Source organism: Stegodyphus dumicola, chromosome 4, assembly GCF_044657685.1.
Source record: "Stegodyphus dumicola isolate Sdum_Otavi_A_Nest chromosome 4, ASM4465768v1".
Lineage (NCBI taxonomy): Eukaryota > Metazoa > Arthropoda > Arachnida > Araneae > Eresidae > Stegodyphus > Stegodyphus dumicola.
The window spans coordinates 32,203,514-32,230,224 of NC_140771.1; the positions used below are offsets into that span (position 1 = coordinate 32,203,514).

Sequence of the window (26,711 nt, forward strand, 5' to 3'; positions counted from 1 at the left end):
AATTGAAAGTTATGATACACATAACGATACTGAACAGTTAATTAAGGAGAAGCAAGGACTTGAGACAATTTATTAGTTATTTAAAAAACAACAATTGATCCTATTACAATTTTAATTACATGTTTTGTGTTAGACTTATTAATTGTTTAGTTTTTTAAACTATTAGAATTTAAATAACTTTATAATTATAATCTTAAAACAATGTGCTTATAATTAATGCAAAGTAGAATAATTAAGTAATACAGAGGAAACATATTGATATTAAATCAAGTTAATCTGTTTCCATGCATATGAAATGATGAGTTTAGGTTGACATGCTGAATATCTTTGTAACAATACTTTGATATATATCTATAATCTTACATGCCCCTGCTGTATACACCTACAGTACACATAGTGTAATTAATGACATTTACATGCCTTGGGAATTAAACCTTCTCATTTTATTGTGATACAGACTTACTGCGGCAGAGTGGAATCGAATCCTTGAAATCTTATGGCTTTCATTTACATTTAAGAAAAACAGCCTGATAGGACAAAATTCATGATTATTTAATTTAACAATAAAATAAGTATATTAAGAGAGCATCAAAATTTTGAGTTTTCAGTATTATTCAAAGCAAATATGAGGGTATCCAAAAAATAAATTTCGTTAGCAAATAACCATCACTGCAGCAGTACATTCACATTTATGCGCTTGTGCAGTGAAATCCTCAATCTATTAGCAAGCCATACTGTGCATCCTCTTACGCGTTGAAATTGTCCAAATTAATCAAAAACCCCTCCGTTTTAAAATTATCATTACTTGAATTCAAGGATGTGAAACCAGAAATTTTTATTCTCAACAGTGTAAGGTGTGTAGGAAAAATGTCGTGAGTGATATAATAGTATTGAGAGTTTATTAAGGCATTCCAGTGGGAATATTAAGGGCAACTTAAGATTTAAAAATATGAGCGAATTTCATCCTTTTTTGCATCTGAAATCAACATATGGTAGCTAGGATTTTTTTGCGACCAGTACTGCTTGTCTTATCAGTCTCAAACACAATTGTAAATGTTAAAAGAGCCATTTACTATTGCAATTGAGACAATTGAGTGCCCTATGTTTTGGCATGCGATGTATCTATTTCTTTTATGCAATAATAATGTGAAATCGAAAGGCATTGATCATTAATTTTGTGTGGTTATGGAGTGGGAGGATGTCATGATTGTTGGAATGGTAAGGAAAGTTTAAGGAATTATCACATTACCTCATACGTACTGTCCGGGTATAAGTGGTTAGCATGTCCAGCTAACAAAGTGAAAATCGATGGTTCGAATTCTTACAACCTCACACTTGAGTTTTCCTGCTTATTGCTACAAAAAGTTTCACAGTCTGTAGAGTTACGCCCGAATTAAAAAGTCTAGAGTTACGCCCGAACTGCGGTGGACAATAACTCCTCCCCATCTGAATTTAGATGACTGGTTCTCGTGCTTTTGTTCATTGCCCTTTAAATGGGGTAGAATATAAGGAATATCACATTCTTCTGTGCATGCTTTCGTGGCGTAAATGGTTAGCATGTCCAGCTACGAAATTCTAAATCTGCGATTCGAATCTTAGCGAGGATATGAATGATCTTTCTTGTTTCTTCCTCCTAAAATTTTAAGCTGTATCATCATGGGATTCCGGTAGGAGAATACTGACCATCACCTAATAGACATAAATCGCGAAGAATTGAATGCTTTATGTCTTTCTGCATTTGAAATTGGTGGCTGGGAATTTCTCAACAATGAGTGTGTCCAAAGGGCCATTTGGGTTAACCATTATTCTATGACGTGGAGGAAATACAAACTGGTACCATAAACGACAATTGTCGGAAACTGGATAAAGTAACTTAGAAGATGCAGTATCTAATGAAAATAAACCAATTAAAAATCAGGTTAACTCCCAGTTGTTATTTACTTTTGGATACCCTAAGAATAAAGACATAGATAGAAAAGAAGGAACAATACTCACTTGAGATACTACTATTATGTCTCTGAAATAGGCATAATTCCTTGTGAAGTAATTGCGCAAAATTGTGATGTATTGAAATGTTCCCGACTTCCTTCCTTGTAAATTCAGTACTTCTCTGTTCTTGTTTTCTGTGAAAAGATTATTCACGATCATTCCATTCAGTGCCGAAACAGCAGACTGGGAGTTGACGCGCAGAGTAAGTCCACCTTGGTTCTTCATAATGAGATTATTATAGAAATATAGTCCTTTAGTATTCTGTATATCTAATAACACTGCGCTGTCTGCAGTAGTGAAGTTTCCAAACAATTCTTGCCCATTTTGAATAATGCGGTTATATCTCAAAGTAATCGCAGGTGTAATTTCCCCAGCACTTCTGTAAGCAATGCCTTCACGACCGTTGTGAGATATTTCAGAGTACGAGATGTTATGCTGAGAATCTCGAGCTGTAAATTGAATTAAAATTAGTTTTAAAAATTCATAAACTTTAAATTACATAATTGCAGCTTTACTCTAGACTATAATATTATAGATTATTATTAATTAAGACTGCATTTGTCGAATTATGACAAAGCACGAAGGCTATATAACTAGGAAAGACCTTTAGTTCATCAAATATTGATTATAGACGTATATAAGGTAAACCAATAGAGTTTGGAGAACGAAATTGCAAGTTATGCATACATGGTAATAAGTGAACGATGAAGTGTGGAGATGGTACTCCATAATTTGAAGATGCCTGAGCATGGCATCATAATAATAAGCACGACGTATTATCTGTATCACGACACTCTAATATGCAAAGGTAAAGTATTAGCTGTAAAACGGAGCAATGACCGAATTTAAGGTAATGTTTCAGGTTTAGTGCATATGTGAAAGGAAGTCATGGCATAATGGAAAAAGATTTCTGAGATAAAGCTGTATCTTTTAAGTGCAATTTAACGTTATCAAGATGGCTGAAACTCCATTGAAGATACTGCTTAAAATAGAGGTGTACGGCTACTCGTAGTGAAGAAAACATTGAAAAAGTGAAGAAGACGTTAGCTAGAAAAAGCAGCAAAAAGCGCTAATATGTACAAGTATGCTTTGGTAAATTTATTGCAATGGATCCATCCTGTACATTCAGAAAGCACTGAGGCAGGCATTCAGTTCTTTCTCCGTGATAGTACTTGGCCATATTGAGCCTTTAACGTGGAGCAGCCTGTTGATAAGCTGTAGCTCTCAATCATCCACCATACTACCTGATGTTGCTTCAGCAGACTTCTTTGCATTCCCAAACCTAAAATGAAAGCGATTTTCGAAAATTCCACGCGTTCAAAGCCACGTGACGAGGTTTCTCCACGCAATACTGAAAGAGGATTTTCCCCGTAATTTTTAGGAATTGTACAGTCGTTGCAAAAATGCATTTCAAAAGACAAGTATTACTTCGAAAGAATCCAAAACGTTTTTCCTGACTTAGAAAAGAATTTTTCATTTATGAATATATTCATCTAACTTTATCGTTGCATTATGTATTTCCAATTATAAAGTTTCTAACTGGGAGTATATATGTCTAAGATAAATATTTCTAAATACGCATGATTTCTCTTGCAATATATCAGCAAATTTTCAATTACCTTGTTTCTTAGAACATGGTTCAGAATATGAAAACAGTTTCGAACACCGTGAGAAATGAAATTTGGTTAAAAAAATTAAATACAAATTTTAAAACATTTTATGCGGTCTATGTAAAATAGGAATTCTAAAGTATTAGTAAAATAATGTAATCAAAATATGAAGTAAAATATGCAATGAACCTTAATTACACCGAAATAATTGACAAATTTAAGCAGAAAAAATGCAGAGTAAAACCCAATAACTAAGATTATGATAATATACATTAAGTCATTCTACTGCATAAAGCTTCGGTAAATATACAAATAGAAAGCATTTATTACATGTTTCTACGTTTGTAAGAATAATTTCTGAAAACTGTTTTTGAACTTAATATTTGTTGGTTCACAGTGGAGTAAACTTTCGCCGGATGTCCAATCATGTCTCATGATTATGATTTATCGGATTCTCTAGGTTGCCGAACAACTGGAATTTTAGAAAATTATCTAACTTAAACGACAGCAACCACCAACCATGCTGGTTTTGAAAGTTTATTAAGCTACTTTTAAAATTAATCGAAAAATTATGCAAACAGTAAAGATGAGAGAGAATAAGCTCGTTGACAAGAAAACTATCCTAAAAAGGAATCACTGCCTACCTTGAACATTTTATTTGAATCGTCGTAAAAGTGACGCTTTACAGCTATTCACATTCTCAGAAAGAATATGGCGGCTTCCATCCATATAATCTATCACCGTGTCTTTTGGAAATCCAAAACGTCTGCAAGGACATTGATATGTACGGTATCAACAAATAATCAACACAGTTTCAAGACAACTGACTATGGAGCACAGAGAGTTTATTGATGATAAATCGGGACTCCTTTCATTACAGATGATGTGTGATCGATTAATTCTTTTAATGCTTTAGTGAGAAATTCTTAAATAACTCTTCCCTTGCATAAAAAGGAGTCCCATTTGATGGGGAGAAATACTGATTAGAGAGCATTAAGTATTGGTAATAAAAACTTAAAATGATTCACTGAAAACAGGAAAACACAGAAAAGAAATTATGTGACCTGGGTAATATCTTCAGGGTCGGTGAGAGGCATTTTGCCGCCCAGTGAAGTTTCTACGGTTTCTGCTTTCCGGTACCTGCCTAGATTCTAAAGACTTTTCGCCCCTAAAATGTTCCGTCCAGTGCCTTCCCTAAATTCTAAAACTTTGTCATCCCTAAAATTTGCTGCTCAATGCATCTCGAAGTTCTAAAAATTCTGCCGCCTGGTGCAACTGCACCGGCTTTGGCGCCAGCTCTGTTTATCTACGTTTCTGTAGTCGGAAAATCTGTTGTAATAGTATCAGGTTCAATGTTCCGTCTTACTTTCTTTGGGAACATGCAAGGACCTGACTTGGAACAGAGAGCTTACTAAAGCTATGTTCAATAACTGTGGGAAGTAGACAGGATACACGAGAAGGGTATACAAAACCCTTTATTTTTCTCTCTTTACAACAATTTCCGTACTTCGGAATACAAAGACCCACTACTTTTGGTCTAAACATAAGAATATAAAAATATAACTAAACTCTAATTTGACTTTGAAATAATAAACGTGGAAGATTGGCCTTATATTAACAGGAAGCCGTATGTAGTACAGAGAACTGTTAACACTACAATACGTTTAAAATTATCAAGAGGATTAAACCTCTGGCCTGGAAGGCAACCAGCAACTGAGTAAAACTTCTAAGGTAAGCGGCCTGCTTCGACTAACTCCTTCCTCTCTCTAGCTTGGCAAAAAGCCACAACTTAAGTACTTGGCGTTCGCCAGACAAATTTTGCATAAATAAGTTAACGCTTTTAATTCTGGCCGGAAGTAGAAAATAAGAAGTGATAGTAAAGATTTAAAATAAAATAAACGTTAGTAAAACTTAAGATCCTTACATACTTCCCGCCAGAGTTAATTAGTTTGAAACTGAGGTCTAAAACGACCTTGTTGAAAACTTTTAGCTCTAGAATCTAACGCGAGGCCAATCTTTTACAAACATTTCTGACTAGAAACTAGAAATTTAAAAAAAAGAAATTTGTTTTTACAATAGCAGCTCCAAGGACACGCAATTTTTCATCTGTACTGCATCTAAACAGGAGCTTTTATTCATATCTGGTTCCTTCCAGAGATCTGGAAGGAAAACTAGTTTAATGAAATGTTACACAATGAAATGGCAAGTAACATGCATATTTATATTTCTCTTAACATTCTTATTTCATTCATGACTATTTTAATTATCTCTCCCCGTGCTCTCTGACATGTGTTGTAAAAGAACACCAAACACGAATGTGTTTATGTATACGTGTTCAACACTTCCTCCTACAATCAAAACACTAACGTGTTAAAATTCAACATACCAAGACCTCGTAACACACCCTAACCTCAACTCTAAACCCTGAGGTACTATTCTGAAAGTGGCTAACTCTGAAGTGTAGCGTCAGAGAGCCTAACTACATTCATTCAACCTTTAACACATATTCACCATGATTTGGTCTTTTTACAGTCACACGAATAACAAATTTTTAACATTACTTTCACTTTTACCATATCACGGTATTTCTTAACATTTAAAATAACAGTTCACATTGTATATAAGAACATATTAACATGCCGTTAATTTTACGCATTTGAAAACATACATTAGTAGTACATTGTTAACTTCTATTCTTTTCAAAGCAAGTGCCAATTCTTCTACATTGAAATACTACATTTCAAAAAGTCTTTCAGACTAAAACTTCTTTCTTGCCAGAATGTTTTAAATAAAATTTATACAATAACTTTTACAATATTTAAGTCTTTACATATTCCTATTATACATCAACTTTAGTTTTACGCGCGAGTAATTGAAAAACATAATACCAAAATCGGTAACAACTCGTTTCTCGCCTTTTTGGCGATAAAGGTAGACCTCGCATGAGGTAAAACTTCTTGAAATCTGCCACTTGCAGTAAGAATGAAAGATTAACTTAAGTTTGCAAAGTAACATAAAATTTTACTTATCTTTGTGATATTCGGACATTCTTTTCTGAGCCCAGTCCTGGAAGGTAGTGCAGATTCTCGTTTGATTTATCCTCCTTCTTGTGCGGGCTCGCCCTTCAGTGCCTTCCTCTAGAAGCTTTCTTTTTTCTCCAGTTCGGTCACCCTTGAAGACCTTCTTTTTCGCCTCTGCCTGTGGTCTTGGCCGTTTGATGGCAGCTGGTCTTGGCGGAACCGGGAAACTTCTTTCGCGTTCCTGCTTGGACCTCGTTGCTGGCCGTTCAAATTTTCCTTGTAACTTTTCCTCCGCCGCTGGTGGCCCTTCCGCAGTTCGGCGACATTTGCTGCGGAGAGTCCTGTCGGATGAGTAGATCTTCCGTTTTACAGCCGGGTTATAGTTGCCGTCATTTCTCCTGGCTCTCTTTGCATACGTCGTGCTTCTCCCTTCTTCATTCTGGGGGTGTTCGTGAGCTCTCTTTTCTGGACGGTGGAACGGCTTCTTTTTCTTGTTACCTTTAATTTTCTCGCGGGGAAACTTTCTTTTCACTTGCTCCTGCCTCTTAATGGCTTGCCCTTGTACTTGTCGTTGTTCCACCTCTGGAGCTTGTGCCTGCCGTGCCGGATCCTGCAAAAGATCTGTAAATATTTGCATTTTATTACGATCATAGTAGGGTTTGATTTGATCAATGTTTTTGCGGAGCAGGTTTCACCATTCCTGGCTTTTAACACTACTACAGCGTGAGTTATTTTTTCTATGACATATGGTCCTTCAAATCGTGGAAAAAATTTGGCAGTTTTATCTTCTGGTGCTGAAGAAAGTGAATGCTTAATTTTTAATACTTCATCCCCTACTTTATAAGTTACTCCCCGTCGTTTCAAGTCATAATACAGCTTTTGTTTTCTCTGTGCTACTTCAGTATTCTTTTTTGCTTCTTTAATTAGTTTTTCTATATCACCCATTTTAAATTCTGGGGCTCTTTGTTGCACATAAAATAATTTATCTAACGGCGTTATAATCTTTCTGCCTAAAAATAACTCAGCAGGAGTTTTGCCCGTTGTATCATGTTTTGCGGTCCTAAGAGCGAAAGCAAATTCATTAACATAGTTATCCTAGCTTTTATGAAAATTGTTAACATAACTACGGATAATTTTCACTATATTTCTATTGACCCGTTCCGCTATATTTGATTGCGGCCGATACGGGACCATTTTTAAATGACGTATGCCCAGTTTTGGGCACATGTCTTCAAATACATTACTTACAAATTGAGGACCATTATCCGGTATAACTTTTAGGGGCGCCCCGTATTTTAAAATATATTTATTTAAAATAGAATCAGTAACTAATTTCGCGGAGGCTCGTTTTAAGGGAACAATTTCGGTCCACTTACTAAAATGATCAACCATAACAAGGAGATAGCTACTTTTATTTAACTGACTTTTTGGGAAAGGGCCCAATAAATCGATGCCAATTATTTCATTTGGAAATTCGGATTTAATACGATTTAGAAACCCGGCCGGGCGGAAATTAATATAATTAACTGCTTGACATGTTGGGCAGGACTGGACATACGCCCTTGTTAACTTTTGCAGTTGAGGAAAATAGACTGCCTCGCGTACGCGTTGGATAGTTTTTCGAATACCAGCATGAGAAGCTAAAGGGATGTCATGGAGCTCCTGCAGGATATTTAATCTAAGACTAGCTGGGATAACAGGTCGAAATTCGTAGTTTTTGTATAAAATAATAGACCATCTATTAGTTCGTAATGGGCCGCCCTATTTCTTATCGCCACAATATCTTGGTGGCTAAAATTTTCAGGATCCTTTAAATACTCATAAATGCTTCCAAACTCAGGATCCTTACCCAGTTCGGTTATTACAGTTTCTCGGGAATTTATTGTACATGCTGTGAGCATTGCCACCTTTACAGTATTACCTTCTTCATCTACTTTAATTCTGGATAGGGCATCTGCTACGATATTTTCCTTTCCGGGGGTATGCTTGATTACCAGATTATATTCTTGTAGCTTGAGTGCCCATCTTATTAACCTTGGGGATACGTTTTTCCCTGAGTACAATCTAGTTACCGCCGCATGATCAGAGTACACTGTTATTGGCGCCTTTCCAAAATAGACTCGGAACTTTTGCACTGCTAACAGAACTGCAAGTGCCTCTCTCTCGGTCGCGGAATAGTTTCTTTGTGTTTGATTTAAAGTTCGGCTAAAAAATGCCACGGGCTGCTGATTTTGTGAAAGTACCTCTCCTACCGCATAATCCGAAGCATCCGCTGAAATTTCTAAATTCTCATCCTTTTCAGGAAATTTCAACACAGGGGCTTGCGTTAATGCTTGTTTTAATTTTTCGAAAGCACTATTGGCTTCGGCCGTTCACGAGAATCTTGCCTTTTTCCTTTTTAATTTTAACAATGGTCCAGCAATAGCTGCAAAATCTTTTATAAAGGACCTATAATATGAACAAAGTCCTAGAAAAGAAGAGAGCTTCTTCGCCGTGTTTGGAGTCGCATACTTTTGTACAGCGATTATTTTTGATTCGTCTGTCTCGATTCCTTTCTGAGATATTTTGTAACCTAAATATTTTAATTCAGGGGCTGCAAATTTGCACTTTCCGACATTAACTTTTAGACCGGCCTCATTTAATAAAGAAAACACCTGTCTTAAATCCTGTACATGTTGGTCGAGATTATCACTAGTAATAATGATATCGTCTAAATAGATAAACGTGGACTTTACAAGAACAGGCCTTAACACAATGTCCATACATCGCTGAAATGTTGCCGGTGCCCCTGAAAGGCCAAACGGCATACGCAGAAATGCATAAGTGCCAGACTTGGTTATAAAAGCAGTCTTAGGCACGTCCTCAGGCCTAACCCCTATTTGAAAATAACCAGTCGTTAAGTCTAAAGTCGTCATATATTTGGTGGATGTTATGTTCCTTAGAATTTCCTCAATAATAGGTAACGGATATACCGGATATTTAGTTATGGAGTTTAATTTACGGTAGTCATTTGCGAATCTCCACCTTTTTGGATGTGTCAATGGATAGTCATTATTTTTCTTACATAAAACCACCGGGCTAGCATAACTACTTGAGATGGGCGTTATGATCTTTTTACGTAGCATATCGGTGATATGCCATTCTATAATTTTTTCCTTATTCTTATCATACCGGTATGCTTTGTGGCGAACTGGCATTGAATCTTCGGTGTCAATACTATGGTTAGTAACCTGAGTAAATCCTGGAATATCACTAAATAACGAAGCAAATTCACTTACCACTTGTCGGATTCTTCGTTGCTCTTCATTAGGCAGGTGGTCAAGGTTTAACATCGGCGGTTCAGCCTTTTCTTCTCGAACCGGTTTCATCGTCAGCTTAAGGGACGCTTCATTAAAATCCAGCGTTGCTTGTGCCTCTGAAAGAAAATCTATTCCTAATATGTGCTTGCAGATTCTTTACTATGAAAATCATAACCTTTACTTGTTCGTCCTTGATACGGACATACAGCGGTAATTTACCTATACACTTACATTTTTCTCCTTGCACCGCTAACACTGTCGTATTATCCGAATTATATATGCGGTATTTCCGAAAATACTTCCTAAAAAATCGTCTGCCACACAGGAACACTGCGCGCCTGTATCCAGGAGTGCGGTGGCTGGGATATTATTCACCAACACTTCAATCTTCGGAAGAGTCAAATTTTTCACCATTACTGTATTTAACTTGAAGGAAGAGGGGTTTTCGTGGCCTTCGGATTTCCGCACCCTCCCGTCAGCAGAAATCCGTTTTAGTTTAAATTATTTTTCATTTCCGTGCTTTCCTTCTTTTTCCACTGGCCTTGAGACTTTTTTACTGGATTGCTATTGAACTGTCGACGTTCGCCGGCTGTTTTTGAATGCTCGGGTTTCCTTGCCCACTGATTCGCTTTGCTTCCGTAGCCGTGTGCTTGAGTTTGCTGTAGTCTTGGCGCACCAAATTGGTTTCGCTGTTGATATTGGCGTCTTCTTTCAATGTCCGCCGTTCTTCTACTTTCAAACTGGATTGCTAGCTCAAATAACTTTTCCAGTGTAGTCGGATTTCTTAATTCAATAAAGTCTTGCACTTGGGGCAGTAACCTCGGCAAAATCACTTGAATTATCTCAGGATCCGGACGGTTTCCATACAAGAGTTTGAAGACGTGAATTTTTCTTAAAATAAAGCTTGAGAGATTTTCGATTCTTTGCTGATATATACTGAAAAGTTCCGTTTCTAATTTCGCACGATCCCTTACGACAGGGAAGGCTTTTACTAGGGCAGTCTTGAAATTTTCGTAAGTATAGGTGGGACTTCCTGCTTGACCCAAGAGATTTCTGCCTATACATTTGAACCAGTTAAGCGCTTGGCCCCTCAAAGCGCTGGTAGCTAAGGTAACTTTTTGAAACTCGTGCACGGGGTAGAGCATGAAATGGTCATCCAATTTTTCCAAAAAACTGGTTACCGGTGAGTTTCCATTAAATGTTGCTTCTGGTTTCATCGAAGCGCGCATGGTCTGGACGATGTAACCAAATCCTTCCAGGGCGGCAGCTGGCATTTCTGGATTCTGAGCCGCTTCTGCAGGCAGCACAGGTTCTTCTTGAAACTCGGCCATGGTTATTCTTCTTCGTTGGGCGCCACTATCAGGTTCAATGTTCCGTCTTACTTTCTTTGGGAACATGCAAGGACCTGACTTGGAACAGAGAGCTTACTAAAGCTATGTTCAATAACTGTGGGAAGTAGACAGGATACACGAGAAGGGTATACAAAACCCTTTATTTTTCTCTCTTTACAACAATTTCCGTACTTCGGAATACAAAGACCCACTACTTGTGGTCTAAACGTAAGAATATAAAAATATAACTAAACTCTAACTTGACTTTGAAATAATAAACGTGGAAGATTGGCCTTATATTAACAGGAGGCCGTATACAGTACAGAGAACTGTTAACACTACAATACGTTTAAAATTATCAAGAGGATTAAACCTCTGGCCTGGAAGGCAACCAGCAACTGAGTAAAACTTCTAAGGTAAGCGGCCTGCTTCGACTAACTCCTTCCTCTCTCTCGCTTGGCAAAAAGCCACAACTTAAGTACTTGGCGTTCGCCAGACAAATTTTGCATAAATAAGTTAACGCTTTTAATTCTGGCCGGAAGTAGAAAATAAGAAGTGATAGTAAAGATTTAAAATAAAATAAACGTTAGTAAAACTTAAGATCCTTACAATAGGACCTTTGAGAATAGGCTATGCTGGAAAAGGCCTCGGCTGGTCAGAGTGCCATCTATGCTTAAATTCGACTGAACACGATGCAAACATTTCCATGGAGTTTTTTCTGAATTAGCATAAACAGTATAAAGTCCGAGATCCAGAATAGTAGGGACTTCGCCGACTCCGACTTTTTACATCATCAGTAAGATGACAGGTGACAGGTGACGGAGGACGGGGACGCCTGGCGTCTAACAGAGGTAAACAGGCATATGTCCCACACCCTCCCCTATCCAGACGCAACAACTCCCTGTGGCCCCATAAGGACGCACCGGGAGTTTATCGATACTTCAACATAAATTACTACTTACTCATAAATTACTGCCTACCGATAACATATAAATTCTGCTTTTTCGTAAATTATCGCATACACATAAGTTACTGCTTGTGATTGTACCTGAATTACTGCTTACACATAAATTACTGCTTACACATGAAATACTGCTTACACATGAAATACTGCTTACACATGAAATACTGCTTACATTAATATGACTACATTAATATGGTGCATTAATATGATGCTCAGTTACATATACATGCTACATTACACGTTAATTTGATACACAATTACACATTATTATGATACAAATACTGAAAAATACTTCTTACACATTAATATGATACACAATTGCATAATACATTGTACATATGGCAACATTCAGATCGCAGTTCACTCATATTGGGTTATTCAGTGCGGAGTATGAAACAAAATGCTGTTTCAGTTAAAGAATATACTACATAGTTGCAATGCACCGTTGCGTTACACACATATACTGTTGCACTATGCATAACTGCTACTTTACACATAAGTTACTGCCTGCTGATGACACATAAATTATTACTTATATAAGTTACTGCCTGCTGATGACACATAAATTATTACTTATATAAGTTACTGCTTACACTTAAAATTCTGGTTACACATTAATATGATACATTATTACATATAGCATTGTACATATGGCAACATTCGGATCACAGTTTACACGTATTTGGTTATTCAGTGCGGAGTATGAAACAGCATGCTGTTTCAGTCAGGGATTATATTACATAGCTGCATTGTGCATAGTTGCGTTATACCATTGCATTACATACATATTCTGTTGCATTGTACATAAATTACTACGTACTCATGAATTGCGGCCTACTGATGATACATAAGTTCCTGCTTACACATAAGTTACTGTTTACAGACTAGTATGATACATAAATACTCATAAATTACTCCTTACACATAAGTTACTGCTTGCATATGAAATACTGCTTGCACATTATGTTAAATAGATACTCATTAATTACTGCTTACACATAAGCTGCTTGCACATGATTTGCTGCTTGCACAGAAGATACTACTTACATATTAATATGATACATGATTACATATACACATTACCTTACACATTAATATACTTACATATACACATAAATATATGCATTATATTACACATTATTACTCCTAAATTACTGTTTACACATAAATTACTACTTACACTTGAATTAATGCTTGCACATAGAATGCTACTTACACTTTAAATGATACATAATTACATATACTCATTACATTACACATTAATACGATACATGATAACACATTAATATAATACAAATACTGCTTACACATTAATATGATACATTACTGCCTCCGCATAAGTTACTGTTTGCACCTTGTTACAGCTTATGCATAAATTACATGTATAAGATTACATACATATTCAGTTGCACTGTACGTAAATTACTACGTACACAGGAATTGCTGCCTACTGATGATGCATAAGTTCCTGCTTACGCATAAGTTACTGTTTACATATGAAATACTGCTTACACATTAGTATGACACATAAATACTCATAAATTACTCCTTACACATAAGTTACTGCTTACACATTAATGTGATACGTAAATACTCATTAATTACTGCTTACACATTAGTATGATACAGAAATACTCGTTAATTACTGCTTGCACGTAAGTTACTGCTCACACATATTCCTGCTTACACATGATTTGCTGCTTGTACAGACAATACTGCTTACGTATTAATATGATGCATAATTACATATACCCATTATCTTACACATTAATATACTTAAATATATGCATTACATTACATGTTATTACTCATAAATTACTGCTTACACTTACTGCTTGCACATAAAATACTACTTATACATCAATATGATACATAATTACATACATATTATATATACACATTACACATTAATATGATATATAATTAAGCACACACATTTGAAATACATGACAAATAAATATACATAGAGAAAACACAGTTCAACACAAAATATACAAAACATAACAGTACAATGATACAAAGTACACACAATACGACATTAAACAGCATAAAACATATATAAATATTACGTTAAACACACACATTGCATTAAACACATAAAACATATAAGGTGCACAGTTATAGTGGCAGTTCAGTATAGTTTCAGGGAAAGTACTTTACAGTGGCAGTACTAGGCACATTGCGCATAATGTACGCAATACCCACAAGTGAAACACTAGCGGTATACAGCATGCAGTATGTGTTGTTGCACAGTTTGTTAAGGCAGAATGGAGTCACTGAGAGCATTATGAATAGCACTGTTTTATAATGGGAGGCAAAGGTCTTGGCCGTAGGCCTTAATGGTGTTAACGATTTTGCACACTGTGTTGATTGCCGCTTTATTTTTAAGGATAAACTTGTGGAAGGCAGGTATGTTCGTGAGTTCCGGGAAATGGTGCTGTTCTGTGAGTGGGCACCGGAAGATATAGTGATCGGGTGTCCCCTCTTCCCCGCATACACAGCGATCCGTATTAGAAATAGTGCGTCTGTTGAAGTAGTCCGGGAAGGGACCGTGCCCAGTTACAAAGTTAGTAAGTGGAGCGTTTGTTATGAGTCTCTCCGTTGTCACCATCGGTAGAAAACCATACACTCTTCTTCCTGTGTTTCCATGTTCCCATACTCTTTGCCACCACTGGACTGCTGCGCCTTTCAGCAGTCTTTTAAGATGGGAAGGTGGCGCCGGAACAGCGATGGGACGTGCGTTGATGTTTGAGGCTGCCTCTTTGGCGAGCACGTCCGCTGCCTCATTACCTGCATTGCCTTCGTGAGCTTTCACCCACGTCATGTCCACGTGTACCTGTGGGTTATCTTTTAAGAGTTTTTGAAGGCGGATGATCAACGGGGAAACATGGTTGTGTTTGCTTAGGGCCAGCAAGGCAGACATACTATCCGTATAGAGATAAGCTTTTGAGATTTTTCGGCTTATTAGATATTCAACAGCAGCTGTAATTGCTATCACTTCTGCCTGAAAGACGCTATTGCTGTCACCTAGGTGGCCTTTCCAATGATGTAATTCCTGGCTTTGCCAACAGTTCAGGAAAGCACTGCCAACGCCTTCAGCATGTTTAGAACCATCAGTGTAAAGTGTATGGTTGCTGATGTGCTGTATTTCATTGTTGGGCTGTTGCATGATGTGGGTGTGGACCCCTAGTCCTTTATGCGCTGGATGTGTGTGCAGCGGTGTCTTGGGGTCCTCATAAAGTGCTGGACTGTAGAGAGTACCTGCGAAGGAGGCGTCTTTCCTCAAGTGAAGGACTCTCGTATATGTCGCCTCTAGCTCGGCCTGGATGTGTAGAGGGACTATACCTGCTAGAGTAAGGGCGGAGCTCGTGGCTGTTCTGCAGTATGCCCTGCAGTTGCTTATGACAAAAGGGCGTTGGAGTGATGTTAACTGCTTGATTTTCCTCGTTGTCATCGGTTGAGCCCAGATTGCAGCTGCGTACAGCGCAATCTTTTCCATCACCGTGCTATAAAGCACTTTTTGAATGTGGGGATTTAGTCCCCAATTCCTTCCTTGAAATTTCCGTGTCATTCTGGCTATAGCGGAGGTTTTTGCTCTCTGTTGCTGCAAATGTGGCACCCATGTTAAGCCAGAGTCCCAGACCACTCCTAGATACTTCTGTGTATCCGTGAATTTAATGTTGCGGCCAAGTAATCGGATACAGGGACGACGTACAGGCCTCGTGCCCGGTCTCGGGATGAGGAGTGCAGAAGACTTGGTGATAGAAATCCTCAGCTTAAGGTTTTCGCATAGGCTTGCGAACTTGGCGCACGCTTCGCTGCCATTGGCTTCAATTTCGTCTCGTGTGCGACCTTTAACAAGGAGAGCCGCGTGATCAGCATATGCAATGATAGTTGTGTGATCAGGCCACGTCGCTTCGAGGATTTTGTTAAATGTCAGGTTCCAGAGCAAGGGCCCTGCACAGGACCCTTGCGGGCAGCCTCTGACTTGGGTCTTAGTAACAATGCCATTATTGCTTGCCATAAGTAATTGCCTATCTGTGAGATAACTCTCAAAGGCTTGGTAGATGTTCTCCGGGCATTGCGCCTCTCTGAGGGCCTGCTTGATGGCGGGCCACCAAAGGGTGTCGAAAGCGCTCTGGAGGTCTATTGAGATGAATGCAGTCTGAAGATTCTGTGAGGGATTAAGCTGGACTTCATCATATATTCGTTGAAGGGCATGTGTGGTTGAGCAACCTGAACGGAAGCCATATTGCTTGGGACTGAGGAAGTTGTTTTTGTGAATATGATACTTCAGCCTGTTAACTATGATCTTTTCATAGATCTTACCCAACGCTGAAAGGAGACAGATCGGACGAAAGGAGCAGGGGTCTATTGGGTTCTTATCTTTTTTGAGAAAAAGTACCACGTGTGCCTTCTTGAAAGCTTGTGGAAATACTCTGTGGTGCAGGAGTTTATTGAAGTAGAGGCGAAAGAAGGTGGGCCGTGCTCGGAAGGCGACCTTTAAGATTGCATAATCAAGTCCGTCCGGACCCGGTGCCTTCTTCAGTGGTAGATGGCGGAAGATGTGAGTGATTTCCTGCATTGTAATGGGGACATCTTCTGGCGTTCTTGGAATCTCTGTGGAGTTTCTCAAAAGTCGCTGGGCCGTCGTGTCATCCTGTTCTGGATCCGCTGGGAAGATTGCATCAAGCAGTGCTGTGGCCGTGGACCCTGCTAAGTCAATTGTTTGTGGTAGATTCCCTGGCTGCACTGGCACTTGTGCCGGCTGGAAGATTTTCTGCGTGGCCAGTTTATGCAGGATTCCGTAAGGATTGTTATTGCTGGTACAAAAATTGCGCCAGCTGTTGATTTTGGCTTCTAGAATTGCTTTTTTATAAGTAGCCCGTGCTTGTCGGAATGCAGTTAGCAACCTTTCCGTTTCTGTGCCGTCTACAGCCGTTCGAAGACGGCGACGTAAGGCTCTGCACCTTTGGCGCATTTGTCTCAGCTGCCTAGTCCACCACGTAATGCCTTGCAGTTTCTTGGCAGTCCTGATTGGTAGAATTCGCTCGCATGTGTCCTTGAGAGTGGTGAGAAGATTATCTGTGTAGATATTCATATCAAACTGGTCATTATGCGTATTAAGCTCCATCTCTTCTCTTCTGAGAGTTTCGCTGAGAATGCGATGCAGATGCCTAATCTTGCCACCCGGAAGCTTAAACCTTTTTAATATGCTAATGCTGGTGTCTACTTGAATGAGGAAATGGATGTACTTATGATCGGAATTGCTTTCATCATCCATGACAGTCCAAGAGTAAATATTGTTGACAATGTCCGATGTTGAAAGGGTCAAGTCGGGCCAGCCTTTATGATACGAGTTGTCAAATGTCGGCTGTGCACCGGGGCTGTTATGCAAATGCAGGTTATTGCTCGCCATGAAGTTTTCCATTTCGTGGCCCTTAGGAGTCGTGTCACGGTAGCCCCAAATGACGTTGTGGGCGTTGAAGTCGCCTCCAATGATGTGTGGTACCGTAGGACATTTCAGTCTAACGTGATTATATGCTGTAGTTGCGTCAGTGAGATCATCACTGGGGGAGGAATAAACGGAGCTTAGTATGAACTGTTGATTGTTAAAGATAACTAGTACGGAGACGAAATCTCGTTCCATTGAAAGCAGGAAAGGTGTCCAGGTAGGGTTACAGCAGGCAATGGCTGCTCTGGGTGCCTGCTCTGCTGTGGATTTCCTTTGGAAGATCTTCCATGCCAGGGGAAAACTTGCCACCTGGCCTTCACGGCAGTATGGTTCCTGGATTAGAAGAAAGTCTAAATTATGATGTATTGCATGTTGTATGGCTTGGGTTGAGGCAGCTTCTGCTCTCTGCAAATTAATTTGAGCGCATCGTATGGGTGTCTGGTGCTGGGTGGTTTCCACTTTTGTTTCTGGTCGATCTTCAGTGGGTGGATTTTTCGTTTTGTGTGGCGTCCATGCTGGTGCGGAGGTACTTGGTCGTTGTGCGTTATTCGTAGATTGTGCTTCGTCGGATTCGCTCAACATACCGTGCATAGGTTGGGCATCGGATGTCGTATGCTGGATGGTTGCAGGGCATTGTACTATGTGTTCGGAAATTTGTATCTGCGCAGTTGATACAGGTGGGCTGGCATGCGTGGCAGTCCTTGATGCTGTGGTTGCCCGAACAGAAGGCGCAGTAGATTTTATTCGTGCAGCCTTGTTGAGTATGACCGAACTCTTGGCATCGGAAACATCTCTTGGTATTGAAGTGTTCCGCGATGCGGTGTCTTTGCCAACCAATGAACAATTTGGGCCATTGGAGGAGACTTCGGTAAGCTGCTGGCTGGCACTCCACGATCCATTTAACAGTATTTTCTCTGTCTTTGAGACGGTAGAGGATCTTTGCTGATGCTTTGGATAGATGGAACTCGGAGCTGAGCGCTTTTTCCAATTCTTCTGGCTGGACATCAGGTGACACACTGTGTATGGCCACTCTCGGTAATCTGGTCTGTGGTTGTCTGGTCTTGACCAGATCTTGCCCCTGTTTACTCTGTAGGGTGTTGACTAATTTCGTTGCGTCCTCTTTGGTTACACAGTCTACCGCTAATCCTCCCTTCTGCAGGTTCCTGATGGTGCTAATTTTGACTCTCAGCTTTTGTAGTGGAAATTTCTCGTTGAGGACTGTTTTCAGGTCTTTGCTAGAGGTTGCTGTATTCTCTGTTGGATAAATGAGAATAGTATGCTTCAGCTTCGGGGCGGCAACTTGTGCGTAAGATTTAACGCGTGTGCTGTTGAAAGCTGCCGTCTGTATGGTGATCGGTGCTGTGAGAACTTCTTCCTCAGTGTTCACACCTATTTCAGTAGTAGGCCGAGGGTTATCGCTGTCTGGACCCTGTAGGGCCAGCTCTCTGAGTGCTTCTATTATAAATCTTATTTGGTCTCGTAAGTCAGCTGGAAGTACTGCTCGTTTGCCGCACTTTGTTTTGCTGATGCGCAGAGCCTCGTCTGCAAATGAATGAATCTTCTCCGAGTAGCTTAGAGTGTCTCTCTGGGCTGGATTTGTAAGGTCGAGGTCCCTTGCTAAAATGGAGTTGTCACTTTCTTGCATATTTCATCAATTGCTTAGTTGCAGGAGAAAGTAAATTATAATCACTTTGTCGCTGAGAACACTATTGTGAACACTTGAGCTGTGTGCTAAACACAGATTGGGTAGAATACTGTTGTAAATACTTATACACTTGAACACAGAGCACTTTTATAAACACTTGGGATGTGTGCTGAACACTGATTGCCCGGAACACTTTTGCTAACACTTGCACAGTATATTATCACAGTATGACATTTGTACACATTAACACTTCGGCACTAAATTAGTGTTGCATTATGCACTACACATTATTCTTGGTGATCGTGCACATAGTTACACTATTTAAGCAATTATTACACAGTTACACTATTAAGCAATTTACACTATTTAAGCAATTAATTACCCTATTTAAGCAATTGTATACAATTTTTACTACACTAATCACTAAGGTTAATGTGGTGCAGATAAAGTTTTGATTACTTGAACACTGAATTAATGTGGCACTCTATACTTAATATATTATTGTCATTCGCTACCTTGTATATTGCACAAAAGTGAAAACACTGTTGAGCACAGTAGATATGCGAACCAAGGTGCAGTGAAGATAAATGTTAATTAAGTGGTACCGATAATCACAAATAATTAATTAATTTGAATAACTAAAGTTAGATAATTACTTTCACAAATGCCAGTTAATACATTGTGATTTATAACGTTATCAGAGTGCAAGAAAAATACAGTAATTATACTTGAGTACAGATAATAGGAGAACTGAGATACATAGCAAATTGGAGTAAATTTGGTAGAACCGATAAGTACAGATAATTAATTAATTTATTTAAGCGAAAACCTAATAGTCCGGTTTCTCTAAAGAGTGTTTTTTTTTTTTTTTTTTTTTTTTTTTTTTTTTTTTTAAAGTCTATACTATTCGTCACTTAAGGATGACCAGTAAATTTAATGTAGTTAAATAGCAGATATTTGCGGTAATTGGGAGACGAGATAATTAATTATTGCTGGTAATTAAAAAATTAAAGAACAAAAGGCCTACCTTGGCCGTTATGTTTCTTCTGTTTTCATCTGTTGCTTGCACTGCAGGTAATCCAATGTAATCCGATTGAGAAAAACACAGAAATTATAGGTAAACACACTCACACTGCACTGTATAATATCGCAAAAATTGAAGAATTTCTTGTCTCGAAAATTGCTGAAGAAATTAGTAAATTCAGAAGTTATTGACGGATTTTCTCCAAATTTTGAAACTTGCACTTCCTGGGGCTTGAGTTGAAGAATGCCGTTTATTCCAGAATGCTACGCCAATTAGGGGCTTAATTAGCAGGCTGATTAGTATTACTCCAGTACCTCTTGTTTACCTTTGTAGACTGGTTTCAATGCGAGGACGACGGGGGGTAGATGACATCCGGTTGACCGTCGGAGTGGGAAAAGGTCAGAGTTCACCAAATTAAAACGTGGTAAATCATATAAAAATTAATTTCGCGACTTCTAATTATCTCACTGCTATGAAATTACCCTCAAAATACTCGTGAAGATGTGGAGCGTCTAGCAGTATGAAAATCCAGGCTCATCGATGAAAGGTGACTGCTGGGAGGGCGTTCAAATACGCGTTGTAAGGCTTACTTGGGTATTCGAAGCATAGATGAAGCAATTAATCTGTAATTAATTAAACGGTGGACCAATCTTGAAAATTTTGCATCGATGTGCTCCTTAAGATGTTGACTATCCACTGCAGGTGATTTTAGCTAGATGCGCTGCGTATTTCCGCGAATGCTGGATTAGAAAACGGAGCAACTCAGTAAGATGACATGTAGACACTGCAATACTGTGGCTTATTGTTTAGATCAGATAGAAGAACGCTACCCCCAGCAAGGTCGGTGCTAGACCCACCGCGGCCTCAAAAGGCGGCAGATTTAAAGGGGGCCAAAAATTGGCTTTGAGAAGCATAATTTAAGAACGGCAAATTCTTTAGAATTTAGGAAGGTATTGTTAAATCTGACCTTCTTAGCTATCATACAGTTAACGTGATCTTACGAGGGAACATGACGACTTCTTGCACAGGCGTAAAAGACAGCACAGAAGAAAGGTAAAATAACCCTTTATTATTCGTCAAACTCTGAACACAAATGCACGAACTTCGTGCTTACAATAACACCAATGACTTGGGATTGAACTTAAGGATAGTTACACAATAATTTCAAAGATAAAGAGTAGTGCTAGACTAACAATTTAATTTAAGGCTAACTAGGCTGACTTAACAACCTGCTTGGCGATGTACTTATTAAATGGCCAAAAAAGGCATATCAGAAACTCAGCGTAACAGCAAGGACAAACCAGTAACGTACCCTGCCTAGCGAAATCACGCTTTGAATAAACTACAAGATTCGTCCGTTTAAATACTCACTTCCCTTAACTTTAAATTTGCATCCTGGCGAGAAAATGTGATGTTCACAAAGGTACTAAATTTAAAATAATTTTTTATGCGAAATAAGGAAAACTGTACATCAGCAGGAGCAGAATTTAGGACCGCAGAGATTGCACCGTGCAGCAAAATGCGTAGCGCCCGCCCTGCTCCCCTCCAACAACAACTAAAGGGTCGAAATTGTGATCCTCGCCAATACCAACCACTATATCATTATTGGTCTCGGTGCAGCTTTCTAGCCATCAGGTGTTTGAATGACATGCCAAAATCTTAGAACAGTAGGAAAATCGCATGTACGGCTCAATTGCTCCTTTCTGTTGAATATTATATTCTCTATTCCAAGATTTTAAAAGGCTAGAGTTTTTTTATTATTACGTACATTTGTTTATTCTTTTGGACGGAGATCCAGATATTACACGTCCAACTTTCGCCCTATGGGGGGATTTTCTTTTTTCATTATTGTATTTATTTACTTTATTTTTTGGGTGGTAGCCTGGAAGCACGGATATCAGACGTCCGGATTTTCGGATTTTGTACTTTATATTGATACAAATCACAATATATTAATTTAAAGAGTATAATGATAACTTCTGGAAACTCTCATTTTAACTACGCTATGAGTCATGTTGAAATCATAGCTCATTTTCTCTCGTTTTTCTCTCCAGCAATTCGGAAAGGTCTACAGTGGCACTCAATTAAAATGTGATGGACAATAATTCGTCACCATGTGGGCTTGGCCTGTTGGGTCTCGTTCCTCTCTCCCCAGCTGCCCAAAGAGAGAGAATATAAGAAATTATCACCTTCATGCGCGTGTTCTGGTGGTGTAACTGATAGCGCATTCAGCTGGCAGTCGAAGGATACGCGGTTCGAATCCGGATCCGGACAAGGGCATAGCTGATTTCGAACGTTCCTCGCTCCGTAAAATTCCAATTCAGACACAGTTTCTGCCATATATGTTTTTAATTATTTTATTTGATTGTTTTCCAAAAATATAAATCTTTAACTCGCTTTTATAAAGTCGGTAATATTATATATATTTAAAAAATACATTTTGAAGCCAATTTTTTTATTTGAGTTTTACGTCCCATATCGACTTCGTTATACACTGTATTATTTCCTAATATAGCAATGTAATGTTAAATCCTTATCTTCACCTTACATTTTCTAATCCTCAATTTACATTTTGTAAATAATGTGAACAATTAAAAGCCATGCAGAAGATTAGACGAGTGAGAATTGTTTCACAAGACACGATAAATTAAAGATTAATGAGAAACTGATAAAAGAATACTTAGAAGGTGCAATTTTGAGATTTTCCTCCAGTATCAAAATAAACCAGCATGGTTTATCAAATTACCCAAAATTATTTTATAAATACGAGTTTTTTTTATGCTGCTAGGATGAAATTTGAGATTTTTTTTGCGCTCCTGAAAGCAAGTAATATTTATCGCATTATATTCACAAAATAAATAAAGTTGATACTATAAGAAGGAATAATATATATATATATATATATATATATATATATATATGCTGTTATGTTTATAAATATTATGTATAATATATATAAACATAACAGCATATATGTATATATATATATATTAGTTTGTTATCTTTTCTTTAATTATATATATAAATATAAACATAACAGCATAAAAACGGACAAACCTACCTTTAGAATGTGCAATTGGCAAAGTAACGACCTCAGCAATAAATCCATGATTTGAACTTCCACCAATAGTATGTAAAAAAACGCTTAAAGTATCACCAGAAGAGACATAGAACTTTTCAGCATTTTCTGATCCCAGATGCCATCCAATACTTGCTAGTTTTGTAACTGTGGTATTAAAGATATCACCATCAAAAATTTGTATTGAATCAGGTTTAGCGGCATATTTAGCTCCATCAAAAAGATTGAACTGTAAAAGCCTGAAACCAATCTGTTTCCCGTAATGCCGGGCAGTGAAGATCTTGACACAGTCCACAGGTTGGTTATCATACTTATAATATACTAGAAGTCTGTTTTCAAATTCCATTGTTTTATTAGTGTCACAAATGTCAACCATACCAAATATTCCATATGACATATCAATTGATTTTAAAGGACTATATACAAGCTTTGAAGCAGTTACATCACTAGATGATTCTCCAGTTAAAGAAAGAATGTTTACGCCAACTCCCATATTATTGCTGATTACAAGCTCATTAAAAGATAAACTACCATCAACTGCAATAATTTCAATACCATGCGATGCACATCCAGATATATTTACATAATCCATTTGAATTTCCCTTTGTATTAACTGAATTGCAGCACTTTTCTCATTATGAAGAACACCAGCACCTTCAATCTTAATATTTTCTAATTTAGAAGTAACAGTGGTAGCATAGCTGAGAGTAGGTCTGTTGTGAGGTGAATCAAGAGGCTCGAAATTGGAAATGGAGAAACGAATCCCTCCCCAGTGTTCCTCGCCGCCTGATAAAGTTTCTGGTCCGCAAGAGACATATACAAAATCTCCATCAAAAGGACATTTGTAATTATCAATATACCCATTTAGCCTGTATTCACACTCATCCAAAGCGGATTCTGTTCCTATGCATTCAAAGGGATGAGGCCAAGATCTAATATGGCTAGTTTGAGTAGGACCCATGTCCAGTCTTGGTCCAAATGACACATATACATTTAAAACATTATATCCCAGTTCTTTGCAAACAACCTGAGCATTTCGTTCAGTGAATCTTGCATCACAAACTGGAACCCACTGCTGAGTTGTAGAATTATAAACTTCAAGAAAACCATCCCTTCGTTCGCAGTTTTTTTCATTAACACAAAGTCGAGATCTAGGTTTGCGCTCCTTTTGTGAGCCGGCTTGCCTTCGGAAACGTCTCTCATTGAAAATTTTGGCAGGTTTTAAGATTATTGGATTATTTATTGTTCCCTGAGCAACTATATCTCCAAGAGCCAATATACCAACACTAGGATAGAACTCCAAAACAACACCTGGTTCTAATGTTAGTCTGACACCGGGCATTACTGTTAAATCTGAAGCTATCACATACCGTTTATCTCCCTCTAACATAAGATCATCAAATAATCTTCCTCCTAAGACTCCATTAACTGACAGCGATTGCTGTTCGTTATTAAATGATAAAGTACCTCCATCTATATTTCGAACACGTAAATAAGGAGCAAATTCTGCTATCGCATAGCCATTCCAGTCATCAAAATCAAAAATTCTGTTTTGTATTATTGTGGCATTGTCAGTACCCCACCAATTTTCTCTAACATTAATTTTTTTCTCAATAGATCCAGTCAGAACACCAGCCAGCAATTCAAATTGCATGTTTATATTTTCAAAAAGATTTCTTGTGATATTTATAAGCTGAACACCTCTTATGCCAACAGCATAACTTGTTGGTTGATATCCGAATTTTTGACCTGAACCTATGTCAAGGTTATGTGTAACAATATTTCTGCGAAAGCTGGCAGGAACTACACCAAACTTATTGGCATGGCTCTGTAAGTTAAATTCAATACCATGTGCTGCAGAATTGTTTGATATGAAATTGTCTTCAATTAAAAGTTCTTTCTCCATTCCTAAGAAACTCAATATTCCTTTTTTGCAAATATTATTTTCAAATATATTTTGAGATATATTTATGCGAGCAAAATGTCCACTTATAGAAAACTCAAATCCTCGATTTCTTCTCAAAGAGCAGTTATGCATAGCGAAAGAATGAGTAAAGTTTTCAGAGTACTGCCACACATACGGAAGTCGTATGTCAATGCCACCTTCAGCATTATTTTCAATAAGTGTATTGTTGATAGTCCAATGAAATAAATTATTTGAATTCCGAATATCTCGACTGTAGTGCAGCAAAACTTTTGAATTTTCGAGCATTGTGCAGTTTATAATGGTATAATTTATCTATGGAAGAAAACAAAAACAAAAAAAAAGTTAATCAAAAATCAAAAAGTATTTTATATTACTTAAACATTTTCATAAATATTAATTATTCTCTCTATATATGCAACATTCTAGATATTTTATATACAAAAATCAGATAGGTTATAGAAAGACAAGAAATTCTTTTAATTAGAGAATCAATAGTTTTGTGTGTAAGATATAAAGAAAAATAATATAACACAATATCCAAAAGAAATTATCATATTTTATCCTTCGGTGCTTGGTCATCACAACATTCTAAGTGGTGTACGACCATTGAGACCTTTACACTATATTGTTTCTTTACCCCTAAGATAGTCATATAGTACGGCATTCTTGAAATCCAAAATATGGAGTACGTCTGCACTTCTGTGTTGCATAAATAGAATCTAATATTGTAGTTGGATTGGCTCCAATCGACCAATCAAAAGTTAGCAGTTTTTACACACAAATACAAAATTAACTCAAAGTCTATTATACCCTGCTTTGATGGATACAAAGTCCAATTTTCTTGCTTTGCCAGGAGTTATCTCTACATATAATAAAAGAAAGAGTCTGTGTGGCTGCGCGTAAGCCAATACACCCAGGTCTACGGAATTTGGTATATACTAGTAGTTGCATCTAGACAAGAGCTATTGCACCTCGAAGCGATTTTTTAAAAATTCGAATCAGATTTTTTTTAATTTTATCTTTTCGATTTTATCGCATCATTTTGAATAGTTTCATTCTTTTAGAATGGTGGTTTTGGCAACAGTTTTTCATTCAATTATATACTGGACTGCTGACTGTTGAAAATCATCACTGTTGCCACATGGAAAAATGAGGGTGATAATTGTGTTCAGTTTTTAAATTTATTGTTTCTCTTCGATACTGGACGTTTGTTGAGAGAAGGAAACGGGAATTTGGTTAATTTATTTATTAGGATAATTAATATTTTTATTAGGGGATATTGCTTATTTCATTGTAATTTTGTTATATGTAATACATTTTTTTAAATTTGTAGGTTTTTTTAAAATTTTTATTTATTTATTTATTTAT

General features: G+C 37.8%; 1 protein-coding gene across 1 annotated transcript in view; it reads right to left on the bottom strand.

The window, feature by feature from the left end:
- Positions 1-26,711, bottom strand: part of bark (C-type lectin domain-containing protein bark beetle) — a 186,215-nt gene that overhangs the window by 21,344 nt on the left and 138,160 nt on the right. The window contains exons 9-10 of the mRNA XM_085814689.1: positions 23,399-25,655; positions 1,996-2,438 (exon numbers count right to left, since the gene is read on the bottom strand). Of these exons, the coding sequence (XP_085670815.1) occupies positions 1,996-2,438; positions 23,399-25,655 (2,700 nt within the window). The remainder of the gene's footprint in view (positions 1-1,995; positions 2,439-23,398; positions 25,656-26,711) is intronic.